The following is a 17,712-nucleotide window of genomic DNA, read 5'->3' as shown; positions in this document are numbered from 1 at the left end:
GTGACCTGGCAAGAAAAGGGTGCAATACTGCACAGTCCTCAGGTTCATCCACTTTGTGGTTGTGCCTGGCCCTGGCATAACTTATGCAAATAACTTTCTGGAATATTGGTAGTATAACTTGACTTAGGTCATGGGTTTATTCCACTCAGAAAGTCGCAATAATCAACATTACCCATCTTTCTTTTTTCTTCTAGACATACAGTGTTTGGGTTTGAGTCTTCTACGCTCTTTGATTACAAGGAAGAGTTTGTGTATTGCAACCATGCATGTCCTGTCAACGGTTCTGGTTTCTACTCTGCGGCGATTTAAAGAGGTCACTGCAATCCAGATGCATGTATGTGTTATTTCTATATACAAAGGTGAAAGCCAAAGGGAAAACTTTAGAAAACTATTTAAATGTAGTTATATTTGAAATATAATTCCTAATTTTAATTAGTTCATTTTGATTTTATTGCAATTACTAGATTAGTATAAGCCTTTAAAACTAAACCAAAATATTTGTCATAGAGATGGTTTTCTTGGAGGCATATCTTCAATTCACAATGTGTAAGTGTAGGTTTAGGTGTTTATCTAACACTTCTGAGACCTGCAAACAAGAACAAATTTCTCAGTTATGGTCCATCATTCAGGCAATCTATAACCATTCGAAGAAGTAGTTGTCATTATAGTATCGATTGCCCTTTTTTGAAAAATAATAAGTTTGAAAAATAACTGGGTTCCCAGCCCTGTCACCAGCAATAAGCTTAGTGCAGGAATGCTGTATTTACGAACGATCTTACTGGATGTTACTGTGTCAAACTTTGGACCTACTTCTGAGTATGGAAGAAGAATTCTTATTCTGCCTGCACACACACATTGAGTCATCCATGTGTGGAAGTTCTCTTTCCTCTACTTCGGAAACTTTCCCTGTTTGTTGCCAGTTTCGTTTTTCTAGTGGAATGGAGCTTTCCTGTGAGATCAGCTTCCTGTGAGAGATTCTGGACTTCTGTTCCAGATCCATATGGAAATGTCACAAGTGCAGCCTCCCTTCTTTGATGCTGTTTTTCCCGCAACCCTTCCAAGTTTAGCTGAGCAACCAATGTAGAAAGAAATCAAAATAATGTGGTAGAATAAGGAAGTTACTTAAAGTGATTTAGTCTCAAAGAGTCTGTAATTTACCCAGTTCACCCTTCTAGATCAACTTTACTTGCAGAATCATGGCATAATTTTGTATTTCTTTTAGTTTTTAGAGTCAACTGTTAAGTTTTTCATTTAGCCTTGGTATTATTTTCAAATTCAAGGATTACAGAATGACACATGATGCATCTACATCCCATATCCTTAGAAGGCGATCGTTTCCTCTGTGCATTTTCAGGAAATCACGAGTACATTTGTCACTGCCAGGCAGGATGTTGTCAGAAATTATGGTGCATAATTTGGCTTTTCAAAGTGTCAGTTAATATCTATTTAAGTGGAACAGCCAAACAAGCATAAAACTACAGCTATATAAACACAGAGGCACCAGGTGTTTCTGCTTTCCCCCCTGATCTTGTCCAATTTGTGTATTATTGCATGTTTAAAAACAAGAAAAAAAAATAAAGCATGTATCTTTTGGCTGAAATTTTATTTCATTGCACAGCCTGTTTTAAGATACACTTTTCAACACTGTACTTACTGCAATCTTCTTATTGTGTTCTTAGGGATTTCATGCAATCTTGTCAATTCTTGGTTTGTCACCTTGTTTTGCAAAGCTGCTGATACATGAATCATTTGACACAGTCATTTTCTACCAGATGTCCATGTGTTTCACTGACCAGCGAGATCGACAGGTATCTTCTCTCTTTTGACAGCTCCACAGCCAAAAAAATTTGGTGCTTTTTTTGTCCTAACTTTGATTGTTTGTCTTCCCATTTAGTTTCAAAGCCTGTGTTGTAGATGTTTTGCTAAAATAGCTGAAAATGATGATTTGAAAAATATGATGCTGGAAAAAGCGTGTATTGAGTACAATAGTATTATGGCTGAATGCTTACTTATACTGGGAGCTGATGTAAATAAGAAGACAAAGACAAACTCTTTGATCTATCAGGTAATATACGGAAATATATATAGTTTTATTGCTTTAAAATGTATGCTTTTGTGTTCCTTTCTATTTTCATGTACACATATATTTGGAAGAACACAGCAGCAATACCCTGTGCAATCTGACTGTGACAGGAGTGGTGTTAACTGTTGCTGCTCATGGTCACTTCAGGCTCATTGGAACACCTTTCACTTTATTGAAGCTCATAGGGTCACTGTTACCTAGAATGTGCCCACACTGCCAGTTCTGATGCAAGTTGACTTTGAAGTCCATCCTTTCTGATGGTTTACATTGTTCCCTTGGAAACCTGGGTTCAATCAATTTCTGACTTAGCCTTAGCTTTGGAGTATCTTTGAGGAACAAGACTTAAGCTCAAGCTTTGCAAACTTCCAGTCATTTTTTCTGAACTAATCAGATATAGATGGCTTCAAGCCTATTAGGGCTCAGTCCAAATTCAGCTCTTCCCAAGCTCTGTGAGGCTGAAGTACAGATGGACCAGCAAGCAGCACTGTCCATAGACAGATTTCAGTGCGCTTAGTCCCACTGGCTTCTAGACCTGCGAAGAAGTCTGTGGCCAAAATGCCTGCCCTGGAATGGTGGACTTTTTTGACTTTGTGTTGTACTTAAAGATTAATATAGTAATCAGGTTTTGTGCTGATTTAACAGTTTTGGTTAGAGTTCTAAGTTGTTATTAGCACACCTAAAGTAGTATAACATCTTGGAATGTCTGCAGTCAAACTAGCTGCAAAGAACTTCATGCAAACTGTGGCCACATGCAAATAATCAACTCTTTGAAAGATGTTGGTGTTTTAAGTAAGACCATAGGCAAACATCCCATCTGGATTCAGCCATGCCAACAGACACTGTTCCCAGCTGCTTACAAGTGCTTCTTGCTAAATGTGATTGCTTTTAATTTTTTTTTTGAGAAATGGTGTGTATGAACACTTCTTAATTTTACTTCAGTGTCGAGGTTTTAAACCGTCTGAGGTAACCCCACCAGTCCTGCCTGAAGCAAATTAGAAGTGTTCGCTTCTGCTGGCAGGGCTGGCTGGGTGATAAAGCACAGCTGAGTTTGGATCTGTCCATGGAGTCTGCGGTAGGCAAATCAATGTTAGAGAAACACAGTGGAAATATTGAAGTAATTAGAAGTATTTCTTAAAAATATTTGTAGTACTCACAATCAACACTGGTTTATGTAGCAATGCTGGCTGAGAGACTGGAAGGAGTAAAGCTGACTGAAACCAGTGGACCTGAACTCCCTAGCACTAGGCAAGGCTTGATGAGTCTCACCATTGTTGCCTGTTCATCTGATACCTAAATGGCATTGCAAAATAACCCTTAAGTGTCTTTTTTTGACTGAACAGATAAATCAATGGAGTTGCCATAGACTGCATGCAGTAACCAAACTGCATAAATTACCATTCATTGTGTGCACTCCTGGCAGAAATTACAATTACAGAACTCAAGCATTTGTTATATTTTGGGAAAAAACTTCAGGAAAATGGGAGCACGCATATGCTCTGAGGGGTAGGGAATTGTGTAATTGAGAAAAAGACATAATTCTTAAAAATACAACGAATCCAAATTTGAGACAAGTCTCTTAATGCTGTCTGAGCTGTTCTCTGAGTACCTCACATATAGTTTTCAATTTTTTTTTCTGTTAGGTTTGTGAGAAAGGAAATAATCCTAAATTGGTGGAATTGCTGTTAGCCAATGGTGCTCGAGAGCAGGATGTTCGGAGTGCCTTAACCATCAGTATAAAGAGGGGAGACAGCCAAATCATCAGCTTGCTCTTAAAGAAGCTTAGCCTGGATGTTGCCAACAGCAGCATATGTCTTGGAGGATTCGGTATTGGGAGACTAGAACCTTCCTGGCTCATTCCTTTGTTCCCAGACAAACTTACTCCATTAAGAAAACAAAGTGAGTATAGATAGAATTTGCTATATGAAATGTGTTAATATCTCTTGATGCTACAGTGTAAGTGTTTTAGATCAAGACCTTCGGTTGAAAATCTCTTCATAGCATTCAGCTGATTATAGAAAGATTGCTAAACTTTGAAAATAAATCAAGTTATTTCTGTTATTTTTTTAAAGCTATTTGGATTTCTTGGACAATATGCTCTTGTTGGTTTCTTACACATACAGATGCAGGTTCAGCACTGGCAAGAATGGTGCTTAAATTCCAGATGAAGAATATTTCAGAGGATAGATCAAAAAACTCCTCGGATCTAAACTCCTCTGAAGATGGAGTGGATAAAAACTATGATTGGAATTTCATTTCTGACCCATTAGTGGACAGTGTTTTTCCTTTGAGTGATGACATTGATAGTGAAGGTAATTGCTTTTCTTTTTTCTTTTTATAATCCCAATCTAGTGTACCAAGCTAGACCATAGCCATAAATCAGTTATTTGTATTTGAGATAAAACTCTTCCCATGAAAAAAATACCTTTATCTAAAATTTTGTTTGTGGTAACATTGGAAAATAGTTAATGATATGTATGTGCTTTATCTACAAATTTAGGACTTTAAAGCATTTTATTGAATTATCCATTTAAAATTAGTTCTTCATGCATTCAGTTTCTTGTAGAGAGAAAGAGTGGGGTTCATCCAGCCAAATTTAGATAGTGACTGTTTTGAGGTCTTGTTTCTGAGCTACTCTGGTATGCTGCCTTTATGGCCAATAGAAAGAAGCAAGTTCTTCAGGAGCACAGTTTGTCTCATCATGAAGTCAGGTGTATTGCAATCTAAAAATCCCTGGTCTCAGGGTTTCTGTTAATAAAGTGCATACAACCAAGTCTGATATCAAGAACTATATTGTTAACAGATAAAGCAGGGGAAACAAACCCTATACCAAAGATATCTAATTGATCAGAAAGTGTGAATGACAAGTCTGTGTTTAGTCCAACATCATTCTTGGTAACCATGTTAGGAAATCTGAATGTCTTTAACTTATAAAAAACAGCATTTCTGTCTATAATATCAGTAACTTAAGAGTAAGTGGCCTTAATTTACAAGATGCCTTTTGTTTGTTCAGGTGCCACTGTTGTTTTAGAACTATTGGATACTTAAAATCATCACAGATGAAGAATTTAAATTTTGGATTCAGAGAATCCTAAGGAATTTTTCTGGTTCTGTTTTGTTGTTTTCCTTTACATCATTCAGTACCATTTTTCATTTCTGTAGGACTGTAGCACAGGCATATAATACTGATAGGTACTATTTGTTATCCCACATAGAAAAGTTGTTAAGTCATATGTAAATTATGTTAAAAAAATACAGGCTTTGCTAATGAGTGATTTTAGAAGCTTTAAAAATAGCTTTGAGGAGAGTAACACTGAATGGGTCCAGATAACCCTAAATCACCAGAACCAGAGTGCCAATCGATGTTTCATTCTCAATAAATGTGGGAGTGCAAAATTATCTATTAAAATACAAACTTTTTCTGTTTTAAAAAGTTATTTGCACTGGAGTAGCACAGAGATGTGTTATAAAACATGTATAATAATCTTAACCTGCTGGAAATTTTAAATCATAAAACATCAATGTAACAAGCTGCAGGTCAGATTTGGGGTATGTCAGGTTAGTATGGCCCATGTACTCTAACACATGTTGACAGTATTCTTGGCCTATTGCACACACAGTTGACCAGTGAGATCCTGCCAATATTGATGCTTTTGAAATGTGTCTCTCCTTTGTATGTTAGCGTCTACATTACAGTTGAATTTCGAGCCTCATCTTTAAATACATTTGCTTACTTATTTGTCCTCCTGTGTTATTGTTTTGGACTAGGAAGTGAATGTTCACTTTTTACAAAAAAGAAGTCCAATTCCATTGCAGTTCCTGACTCTTATAGGGAAATGGCATTTCAAAGAGGTTCTCCTACTTTGCCACGACATTCCTACTCTGTGGTAAGTCAGATCTTTATTCATTCCAGGCTTCTTAAAGTCCGTCTGTGTTGCCTACTGCAAAATTGTTAATAATCAAGCGTTAGGAAAGGTCATGTAAGCATATGGGCTCTTGTCTCACTGTTGGCATTTAATATTTCCTTCTGTTGCTGTGCAATTACTGTGCTCCAGATCACTGTAGAGATGAGAGTTTATTTCAGCAAAAATTTATGATCAAGAAAAAGTTCTTGTGAATTGCTTGTATTTCTTGTCTGATGTTCAAATACAGACACAGAAACTGTGGGCCTATTCACAAAGATTTACCTACCCTTTAGTGAAGCCAAACTTCAGCGTGCTGCTGCCATCAATGAAGAGAGACCGATTCCACAAGAAGACATAAGAGGACAGATCAAAGTCAGGTTCTTTGAAAGGAGCTCGTCTCTTTCCATTGACTGTAAAGGGAAACTGGAGAGATTGGCTTCCCTAGAGAAAGTTCTTTTTTGTAATATCCTGCTCCATCCCATCACCCCATCTTAGTGAAAGTCATTGTAGGTTGCCAAAAAATGCACTACTTCCATTGCATTTAAATCTGCTGTTCTTTCATATTGCATGGATCACTAAGTTTTAGAAAGACTTGACCTATTGTTATTTTTATTTGAAAGGTACAGTTTCTTTGTGTTACCCCTGGAAGTTCTGATAAAAAGAAACCACAATAAAAAGAAATGTACTGAATTCAGGTAATTTCAGGTATCTGTATATATCCATAACTGTTTTTTGTTCTTTTCTGGGATTTTCCAGGGACCTGGCTCAGATTATGAACCATTAATGAAACAAAGAAGAAAATTCTTGCCTTCAGATGAATCCCCCAGTAAGTAAACTATATCATTAAACATATGTAACAGATTTTTTGTCCTTAATGATTTCAAAAGCATAGTATGCAAAGATTTTAGTCAGATTATGTATTGTTTACAAAGAAGAGGATACATTTTGGAATACTAAAGTGGGATACAAATAATGTATATACAGGGAAATTTTATGCTGAACTTCACAAATAATTTATGTAGAATTAAACAGGCAGGGAGATTCCATGAGTGTCCTTATGACCTTTCAAAAGCTGCTTCTGTTGTGCAGCGCATAAATGACCATCTCTTCCCTACTGTCTTACAAATTTCTGTCTCTTGATAGAAGTTGTCATGGATTTGGATATTAACCAATATCAAACCATTCACTGGCCTCTGCATCTTTAGATCCCAAGTTGATTTATCTTTTATTTTAATTATGTGATAAATGAAATCATGCTATTTTTCCAATGTTTTTGTTTTAATAGAAGGCGTCTCAAAATTTTCTCCACATATAAGACCATCAGACAGTCTTTCTTCATTGATCTCAGAGAAAGAATATATTAAATCACTAGATCTTTCATCAAATGAGTTAGAGAACGTTGATGCCATCAGCCAGAATAGCTGCTTAACGAGTCATCTGGAACATCTTGAGAAACTGGAGCTCCACCAAAATGCTCTTACAAACATTCCAGAACAACTATGTGAAGTAAATCTGTATAATTTTACGTAATACAAGTTGAGTTCAGTTACAATAAATTGTTTGTCTCTAACAATGTACCCATAACAATTCTACTTACTAATATGGGTGTATGTTTTTGCATGCTTCATACATTCACTCAATTTTCATTCAGTGGATTTATGTTAAGATAGAAATAAAAGTATTTTCATGGAACTGTTTTAAGTCATTTCCCGCAGGGAGCTGCTTGAGGACATGCTATGTTGAGTAACATAATAACTGGAGGCGAGAACTGCAGGCAATTCATATCTGTTTAATTTTATGAAACTGAGCTAATTAACTTTGAAGAATACTTTATATTTTCTTCTGTAATAGAAATATTATGGGTTCATTGGTATGATTTATATTTTCTGGTATTTTTCCTAATGAGAGAAATATAAGTAAATTAATAAATTGTATAAAATGTAACTCAGTGTAAAACCTATAAATTCATCTTTTCATTTAACTTTTTTTTTTTTTAATTATCCTTTTCTTTCAGAACTTGAAATGCTTGATGTACTTGGATTTGCACAGTAACCGATTTACTTCTTTTCCGACTTACATACTGAAAATGAATTGTATTGCAAATCTTGATATCTCTCGAAATGACATTGGACCTTCCTTTGCTTTGGATTCATACCTCAGATGTCCAACTCTAAAGCAACTCAATCTCTCATACAATCAGCTGGTGTGCATTCCTGAATTTCTTACAAATGTTGCTGAAAATCTGGAACAGCTATTGCTCGAAGGGTGAGTAGCATTAGTAAATAGACTGCAGTGTAACAGACATAACAGAAAATCATACGCTTGTTATCCAGAACGATGACTGTTATAGCATGGAAAGGATTGTTTAGTCTGCAGTAAAGCATTGACATTATCTTCCAAATGTGCAAATTGCTACAATTTTCAGTGTTGTATTACAAAGTACATGAGCATATCTGTGGGCCTTGACAGAATCTAATAGCTTTGCAGCTTCAGTAACATACTAAAAATGTAGTTCAGCATTTTTCTACTGCCATAGTATTCATCCACAGGATGTCTGTGTTGTCTAACATACTCAACTAGATTTTCTGTATACAGAATACAGTTTCCACTGTATTTTGTAATCACCACAGGTTTTTTGGAAGTATGATTCATGGAATTGCATTTATTAGTATGGATATGGTTTAAATGACAGAAGCAAAGAAAATATGTTTGGTTTGTTTGTTTGTTTTTTACCGGCACTTTTTAATCATATGTGTTAGTGAACTAAATAATTCAGACCTAAAGGGAATTTTTAACAATGCTGTTGTCGATCGCTCTGCAAACTTCAGATACTGTCTTATTCATCTCCCATAATTGATGTCAAATAAGGTGGTAAGACTTTTTATACACAGTCCACACAGAATGTGTTACCAAAATAGGTAACTAAAGCAAGCAGTAGTAAATATGTGAATCAAATTTACAAAAGCAATATTTTAAATTCAAAATCCTGTTGCATCTCTTCATTTTGATCTTTATTAGCAATATTACCCTTGCAAAGCAGTGTTGCATGGTTCTTTTATCTCTGTATTTTCAGGATCTTTGTCTCATTCTCTTCTGGTATATCTCTGGTAACCAGAACTATTCACAAATGTGACAGTTCTCTTTGTGTGGGATTAGGCTGCAGTAGCGAATCAGGAAATGATACCTTGTAGTACATTCTAACTTTTGTTCTCCAAATTAATTAAAACAATCATAATATCAGTGATGTTACTCCATGTTGCCACATGTACCAGTGTTTTTGCTGATAAAAGTCTTATTTTTGGTTAACCAGTGTGAGGATAACATTGTCAGGTTACTCTTTCACTTTTTAGCTAATAGTTTCTGAATAAAACATTTTTTTTCCTTCTCGTTATCACAGAAACAAAATTTCATGTTTGTGTTCACCCATATGCTTGAAAGAACTGAAAATTTTAAACGTTAGTAAGAACAATATTTCATCCCTTGCTGAGAATGTTTTCATGGGCTGTACAAAACTGGAGCAGTTCAACGCCAGGATGAATGCTCTTGGTAAGTATCTGTGAAAATAGGATCCACCTTCTAGACGCCATTCCAAGTCACAAAATTCCTCACTCACCAGCATTTGGAGTCTTGGGAGAACAGAAAAATGTATGCTTGTCCTGTTTATCCACTTCCCTAAGCATCAGCTTTTGATCAGTGTTGAAGCACTGTACTTCCACTGGGGCTTGATGGACATTTGATCTAACTCAGCATAACTCACCTTGTTTTTACAATTGTAGTGGGTGCTATGAAAATGCTTAAGTGTACTTGAGATTGTACATACTGTTGGGGAAAGTGCAAGACAAAGGAAATCATTCAAAGTTAGCTTGCAAATGTGGTACTAATACAGGTTTAATAGTAAACTGAAATATATATCAAATAAACATCCTGGCCTGTATCAGCACTAGTGTGGCCAGCAGGACCAGGGCAGTGATTGTCCCCCTGTACTGGTGAGGCCACATCTCAAATACTGCGTTCAATTTTGGGCCTCTCACTATAAAAAAGACATCGAGGTGCATTGAAGCTGGTGAGGGGCCTGGAGCACAAGTGTTATGAGGAGCAGCTGAGGGAACTGGGGCTGTTCAGCCTGGAGAACAGGAGGCTGAGGGAAGACCTTATCGCTGTCTACAACTACCTGAAAGGAGGTTGGAGTGTGGAGAGTGTTGGTCTCTTTTACCAGGTAACAAGCAACAGGACAGGAGGAAGTGGCCTCAAGTTGTGCCAGGGGAGATTTAGATTGAATATTAGAAGAGATTTCTTCACCAAAAGGGTTGTCAGGCATTGGAACAGGCTGCCCAGGGAAGTGGTTGAGTCACCATCCCTGAAGGTGTTTAAAAGACATGCGGTGCATAGGGACATGGTTAGTGGTGGACTTGGCAGTGTTAGGTTAACAGTTGGCCTCAGTAATCTTAAAGGTATTTTCTAACCAAAATGATTCTATGATTCTAAATACTACCACACTATATATCCAGTGTTGTCTTGTGAATAAGACAGAATGTTTGATTCACTTGCCTGAACGCAAGTGTCATTTGAGATGCCCTGATGTATCCCACTTGGCTTTCAGCTTCTGGTCCAGAAAAAGCATAGCTCCTATGTTTTATCTCCAAGCCATGTGCAGGTATCTGAGGTACGACAGGGCACATCACCTTCACTAGAACCCAGTGTTCAAGCAATAAATTGAGTCCAGAGTGTGTTTCAGTGGCTTAGCATATTTTATGCAAAGGTTTCAAAATTAATTTACCTATGGAAAATTCCAATTACATAAACGAGACTTGAGTAATGCTGCTTGAGTTCATAAGTTATTGTCAGAATTTATTTCTATCATCAAGACGTAAAGTCTTCCACTTTGAAATTATTGCCACAGTATTTCAGAAGGTTGCCCTTACACCTGCATTAAACACAGATACACCGTTAGTGTAATTTTTATATGCATAAGACCCAGCACTCACTGGTTGAATTATGGGAATGTTATGTATACTGGCAATATAGTAAAGGTTAAGTAAAATTATTTCAGTGTTTAATGCCAGTAGGATATTAAATGTAGTAATATGTAATGTGATAAAAGCCAATCAATTAACTCACTTCTAAACTTACTTCATTTGGGGATTTTAGATTTAAATAAGCTATAAAATAAAATATTCAGATTATGCCTTTGGTAGCTTATACAAATGCCTGTATATAGAAGATGATAGACTGACCTTTTGGTCAATCTTTGATTTTAGAAAATTCCAGTCTTAAAAATAATGTAAACAGTTCTGAAAACTAATAGGATTAACCTCTTTTTCTGCTCTAGAAATAATACCTGACTTGTCATCCAGCATAACAAGCTTAAAATTATCCCAGAATTGTTTTATTAACATTCCAGAAGCAATTCTTCTTCTGCCACAGTAAGTTATTTGTTTATTTTTTGAAGTTAATCTCAAGGTCTTGTTGAAGAAAATGTTATGGCAAGACTCCTGTTAAGCAGAAAATTCTTCATGTTTTACTGATTTTCAGGAAATCGTCTCTATCAGGGTAAATCCAAAGCCTCGTAGCTTTTAACTAAAGCTACTGTATCAGTCACATTTTCTTCATTATTTTCAGAAATTCTGTTGCTCAGCTTCAAATCATTGTAACTGAAAACACATTGCTTGACTGCTGAAGCTGACAGTTCTCGCTGAGAAGACCAGAATGAATTTGTTACTATCTTGAAACCAACAGTTAAAAGATACTGGCAATTTGTCCTTTTTGAGAAGTTCTGCAGACTTCTGCACAAGGCTACTGAGATTAGCTTTTCACTTCCCAAACATCACAAGATATTTATTCTCAGAGAATAACACTTCCTCTAGATGGAATTGTGATAAAGATGCATGTGACATCAATTTTGCTATACCTTCAAAGCATTGCTCATGTGGAAATGAGACTTCTGCTTTTTTTTATAGAAGTTCCTGACCTTAACAGGTCACTAGAATCAGATTGTGAAGGGAGTGCTTGGAAGGGATGATCAAATCAGTTACTGGTAGATGTGATTAGATGTTAGTGCTGATGGCACCATGGGGAGGGCAGATCCACAGGTTTGTGAACTTAGATAAATCACGTTTCCATACAGCATGTCATTATTAACATTATACTACACTGTTTCAGCATGCTAACATTTATATTCACAGCAGCAAATTTAATGAATATGTTGAAAAAGCTGCAGCTTTCAGTTTCTACATCTCCCAGCCCAGACAAATCAATCAGGAGTTGCATGGATTTTTTCATGCTTTATGTTCCATAGTAACTTAAACAGCATTTGCCCAATAGATGACTTACAGAAATGAAATGTTCTTTTTTATTAAGTTCTTAAATACATACATAGTTGAACTATATAATTTATGCACGTACCATAGAAACAGTCTGATAAAAGAGCGAGGTATCTGTACCCTCTAATGTCAGTGTCCGGGTTAGGAACAAGAAAGAGTTCAGATCACTGCATGAGGATCCATAGTTTATATGTGGAATCTTGGGTTCTAGAAAGTTGATAATACCAGGAAGTTCCACATTGCTTTTTTTTAAATTTGAAATTTATTTTAAAAGCAAATGAAAATGCATATTAGTATTATGTTAAAGTGCACTTGCCTTTTTAAATACACTTTTTCTGGTAAGTTAGACTGCATGTAACAGTGTCCTCTATGGTTCCACACTCACCTGTAATTTGAATCCTGAGCTAAACTCTGTTCTGTGTTACCTGGGTCTAAATGTATATTTACTATAATATACATTTACAGATATAAATACAACTGTAACTATACAGGTTACAGTTGAATGACTGAATTTTTGCACTACAGGAGTTTGAAGCTTATTTATCTGTGTCTGCTACTAAACTGACCAGAGCCATGCATGTCTGCAAATTGTAGAAAGGAGGAGGAAGTGGACTATTAGCACAATATGTACACTTATTTAAAGTGACTCTTCAATTTACTGTCTGAAACATATACACACAGTACAGTGTGGATGTTTATTTTCATGACCAGGCAATTTCCTTCACAGACAAATATACTGAAAGAATATTATACTGCATCAATCATATGTGTATTCTTATCATTTTTTCTGAGGTAATGAACTTACACTATCATCTCAATTACTTTTGCTCATAGAAGTAGTTCTCTTTCTTCTTCCATCTACATTCCTGTCAGAAAACTAACTGTTCTTATATCTAATCCATTTGTTTATTTATTAAATATTAAAAGAATTCTAGTTAATCTCGGTTTTATTGTTTTCATTTGCTAACTTCTTCATTTTTTTATTTTCATATTTGTAGTTTGCGATCAGTAGATTTAAGCCAAAACAAGATCATAAGCCTGCCGGGACCAGTGCACTGGAAATCATTAAACTTAAGGGAGCTGTTATTTAATCATAATCAAATAGATGTCTTGGACTTGAGTGAAAAGGCTTGTGCATGGTCTAGGCTAGAAAAGCTACACCTGTCCCACAACAAGTTAAAGGAGGTAAAGTGTAAGATTCTACCTAAAGAAAATTAAATTACTTTTCAATTGAATGCAGTTTTTCAATGTTCATTTGATTTTCATGTCACCTCTCATATCATTGTGAATTGTATTAGTAAAATGGAATGTAAGTGTGAATAGTACTTCCTGTGAATGAAAATCACCATATTCTTTTAAACTTTTCTGTCTGGAAGGTGTCATATGATCAGTTTGTATAATTAATTCATTATGAGGTCCTTTGTCTACTGGTACGGGATATTAGGCCCGTTTATTAAAAAAGGTTAAACTGCAGTGATAAAAATAACACCTAGTTTTGATAAATATTTAATGTATTCATGCTCATACATTTTTTAATGTTTAATTGCTCATTAAATGTTCTTTTATTTAGATTCCTCCTCAGATTGGCTTCCTAGAGAACTTGACTTCTCTGGATGTAAGTCACAATCCTGATTTGAGATTCTTTCCAGATGAAATGGGAAGACTGTCCAAAATCTGGGACCTTCCTTTGGAAGGACTCCATCTTAATTTAGACTTCAAACATGTGGGATACAAAGCCAGAGACATTATCAGGTTTGTTGCCATGTAGTTCTTGAATATTCTTGTTTTGCTTTTTTGGGATATGCAATAAGCATTAAAAACAACAACACGTCCTTCTGAAAAAACGTGCTGGTTTGTCATATGAAATCCAGTGTGCTGCTCTATGGAAGGTATCATATATCATATCAAATCAATATATAAAAAATAAATTATAGCGATTTAGACTATAGTAGTATTACTTCTTGAATTTGATCCTTCTATAAACCATGCAATAGATGGTGCTTACCAATTATTTCTAATATGTTTCTTGTGTTCCCAAGTGCATTGCTCAAAGCACATTTTTGGGTAATTACAAAACAAAAAAGAGACGCATTCTGAATTAAGCTTTAACTTTCAAATCAGAAATTACAATGGACTGTTAAATTCCCAGAAATATCCAAGAGATATTGAAAATTTGAAGAAAATGATATGGTTTTAGATTTTTCCTTGGTCTTGAGTTCTTTTGGTATTCTTCTTTATTATACACTTCTGTGAGTTCTACAATTTTTTATGCCAGATTTCTTCAACAACGACTGAAGAAGGCTGTGCCTTATAACAGAATGAAGCTCATGATTGTTGGAAACACTGGCAGTGGGAAAACTACCCTGCTACAACAACTAATGAAATGCAAACGAACAGAATTGGGGTCTCCAAAAGCTACAGTGGGCATTGATGTAAAAGACTGGATCATTCAAGGGAAGGGCAAAATGAAGAAAGAGCTTATATTAAATGTGTGGGATTTTGGAGGTATTTCAAGAGCTTATTGTTCTTTACTTTTGTCTTTTCTAGCACCTTAATGCAATTCTTACAGTCAGCCTGTGAAATTTCAAATTGTGGACAGTAAAATCATGCAAACTTATACCAAAAGTCAAGTGACTGCTTATAAATTAGTGAATTCTGTAAACTGGCAGCTAATCCCTCAAATTTAATATAAAGCCTCAGGAATTTCTCATCACCAAACATGGTCTGACCACTAATTTCAACCATAGAACTCTAGAACTGTCATTTCAGAACAGTAAGAAACTGCTTATAATCACCAGAAGAATCATCTTCCACTCAATTCTTTCTCTCTCGTTTACAATCTGGGTCTCTCTACGCTCTACAGTGTCACTGTTTCCTGAAGTCAAAGAAAACAAAGCACTTAGGGGGAGTCTTTGAACTTTGGGCTTCTGGACTCCAGAAGCACTTTTAAAGTTCAGGCATATTTTAGGCTGTAGAAAAGTCATTTTTAAGCATTGGTCTGTGATCACTTAAAAACAGTCTATAAATTTAAATGGATATGCACAGAAGGGCAGCACTCAAGCTGAATGTCCAGCTGTGGTTGTGATTTTAAGTACTTAGTTGTGTAAACTAAAGAGTCATATTTTGAAGTTGCTGAAAGGATAGGAGAAAAGGATGGAAAAAGGAAGGAAGGGAAGGAAAGAGTGAGGGAGAAATTCAGTATTGGGGTTTTAAAAGGATCGTAACCTTTCAGGTTGTCTTTGCAGCAACCATATTTACCCAGTTGATAAATCTTACGCTTCTTGATTTAAAACCAGCGTGCATATTTCAACATTACAGTTCAGTCAATGAGTTACCACAGAGTACCTACCTAAAATTCATAGTTATTACAGGTTTCCTGACAATTTAGATAGTTTTCCGTAAACATTAATTGCATTTGTGGATTAGTGATCTGAGAATAAGTGTTCTACTGCCTTTTTGTGATCTGAAGATGTTCATTGAGAGAAGTACTAAACAGTAGACATTTTTTATCATTAGGACAAGAAGAGTTCTACAGTACCCATCCCCATTTTATGACCCAAAGAGCTTTATATCTTGCTGTTTATGATCTCAGCAAAGGACTAGCAGAGGTGGATGCTATGAAGCCGTGGCTTTTTAACATCAAGGTAAGCCAAGCCATAGGTACAGAATGGAATTCCACTTCCCAGGGAACTGTTGGTGAACAGCAAATTAACCACGAATCTTTTTAGAGACAGGAAGAGGAAATAAGCTCTCCAGCAAATATTAATAAAAAAGATGAAGCAAGAGCTGAAACGCATCATATGCTGGATATGAAAATATATGTAGACATACAAAGACATAATCAGCACCATTTTGTACTTAAAATGTTACAGAGTGATGTGCAAAAGAATCATTTCTATGTTCTGCACTATTTTGAATTGACTCATTAAGAATAAGAAAGGGGTAGTATTAAAGGAATTATGAGTTAAACCTGTTTGGATTTTTTTACACTACTGTAAATTCTGGGAAAAGCAGAATTTGAATCATTTAAAACTGATGCAGGTACGAAATCATGCTGTTAAGTGTATGCTTAGCATCCTATTGTTAATAGGAATGATTCCAGGACTATCATAGGGAAATTGGTCTGAGAATGTGCCTGTTTGTTTTTCTTTTGCATTAAATGTTTTATTTGATGGAACCACCCCATAGTGAGCATTACTTCTCTTTTCCTTTTGTATGGTGGTTAGCTTTGGCTGGACAATACAATTACTCAAAGATCTTGCATACTGATCCTGTTTGTTAAACTTATCTTTTTCACTCTTTTCACCTTAAGCAGTGATACAGGACTGAGAGTTACAGTCAGTTAAGTGTTGATGAAGGCCATTTCTGATGTGTTCTTTGCTGTGCTGTGCTTGCTGATTTTCATTGCTGTACTGTTCTGATGACGACTAGCAGAACACGCTTTACTTCTACATTTTGTTAGGCACTTTTAATGAAAATAAATGTTGTCTCTGTATTTTACTGACAATGTTTTTAATCTGCAAAGTATGAAATCCAGATCTACAATGCTACCTTTTAGAAATACCTGGGGTTTTTAATATTTCTATTTTGAAATAGACTGCTCTCTGTATGTTAAAAAATGTGTCATATTTGTAGGCTGATACATTTTTACTGCTTTATCCAGTCAAGGCTATTATAAAGGATTGCAGTTTAAACATTTAATAAAGGCATGAAATAGTATTTCAGATTTCAAACTTCTTTGAAAGAGGTGTATTTTAGGAGGGGAAAAAAAGTAGCTTTTTTCATTGTATTGATTGACTAAATTGATCACATTTTATATGGATATGAAGCAATAACATCAACATTTACAGTTGTGTTCATCAACTGTGTGGTTCTTACTAACAGGCTCGAGCTTCAACATCCCCCGTCATTCTTGTTGGCACTCATTTAGATGTTTCTGATGAAATGCAGCGTAAGTCCTGCATGACTAAAATTACTAGAGAGCTGCTGAATAAGCGAGGCTTCCCAGCAATTCAAGATTACCACTTTGTGAATGCTACGGAAGAATCCGATTCCATTATCAGGCTTCGGAAAATCATAATAAAGGAGAGTCTTCACTTCAAGGTAAGCTACGTACTGCTCATGATGTGGAAAGCATCCTAGTTTTAGTTAAGTAAATACATTTTTAAACATTTAATTAAACACATAATTAAATACATTTTTAGTGTGATAGCAAACTCATCTTGCCTTCTATAAAATGTTACAGCGAAATAATGAATTAAAATGACTAGTTTTGTTTTCATTTCATTTTCTACCAAAAAATCAACTTAGTAAAAATCTCCGCATTGTTTTCAAGCACTAGGGCTATAAATAGAATATGTAATTAAAAATAGGCCATCTTTTTAATTTTAAGATAGCTGATCAATAC

The 17,712-nt window shown here is 35.6% G+C and overlaps 1 protein-coding gene across 1 annotated transcript in view; it reads left to right on the top strand.

The window, feature by feature from the left end:
* LRRK2 (leucine rich repeat kinase 2) overlaps positions 1 to 17,712 on the top strand; it is a gene marked incomplete at both ends in the record, with an annotated part of 63,555 nt that overhangs the window by 23,834 nt on the left and 22,009 nt on the right. The window contains 16 exons of the mRNA XM_080363820.1: positions 195 to 334; positions 1,680 to 1,808; positions 1,895 to 2,065; positions 3,724 to 3,979; positions 4,204 to 4,392; positions 5,849 to 5,967; positions 6,742 to 6,811; positions 7,271 to 7,491; positions 8,000 to 8,250; positions 9,383 to 9,531; positions 11,315 to 11,408; positions 13,304 to 13,490; positions 13,876 to 14,057; positions 14,581 to 14,810; positions 15,822 to 15,949; positions 17,190 to 17,408. Coding sequence (XP_080219946.1) covers positions 195 to 334; positions 1,680 to 1,808; positions 1,895 to 2,065; positions 3,724 to 3,979; positions 4,204 to 4,392; positions 5,849 to 5,967; positions 6,742 to 6,811; positions 7,271 to 7,491; positions 8,000 to 8,250; positions 9,383 to 9,531; positions 11,315 to 11,408; positions 13,304 to 13,490; positions 13,876 to 14,057; positions 14,581 to 14,810; positions 15,822 to 15,949; positions 17,190 to 17,408 — 2,735 coding nt within the window. The remainder of the gene's footprint in view (positions 1 to 194; positions 335 to 1,679; positions 1,809 to 1,894; positions 2,066 to 3,723; positions 3,980 to 4,203; positions 4,393 to 5,848; positions 5,968 to 6,741; positions 6,812 to 7,270; positions 7,492 to 7,999; positions 8,251 to 9,382; positions 9,532 to 11,314; positions 11,409 to 13,303; positions 13,491 to 13,875; positions 14,058 to 14,580; positions 14,811 to 15,821; positions 15,950 to 17,189; positions 17,409 to 17,712) is intronic.

The sequence above is a fragment of the Nesoenas mayeri genome (assembly GCF_963082525.1).
Source record: "Nesoenas mayeri genome assembly, chromosome: 1".
Lineage (NCBI taxonomy): Eukaryota > Metazoa > Chordata > Aves > Columbiformes > Columbidae > Nesoenas > Nesoenas mayeri.
The sequence above is the reverse complement of the archived record's forward strand: the minus strand, read 5'-3'. Positions and strand labels throughout refer to the sequence as shown.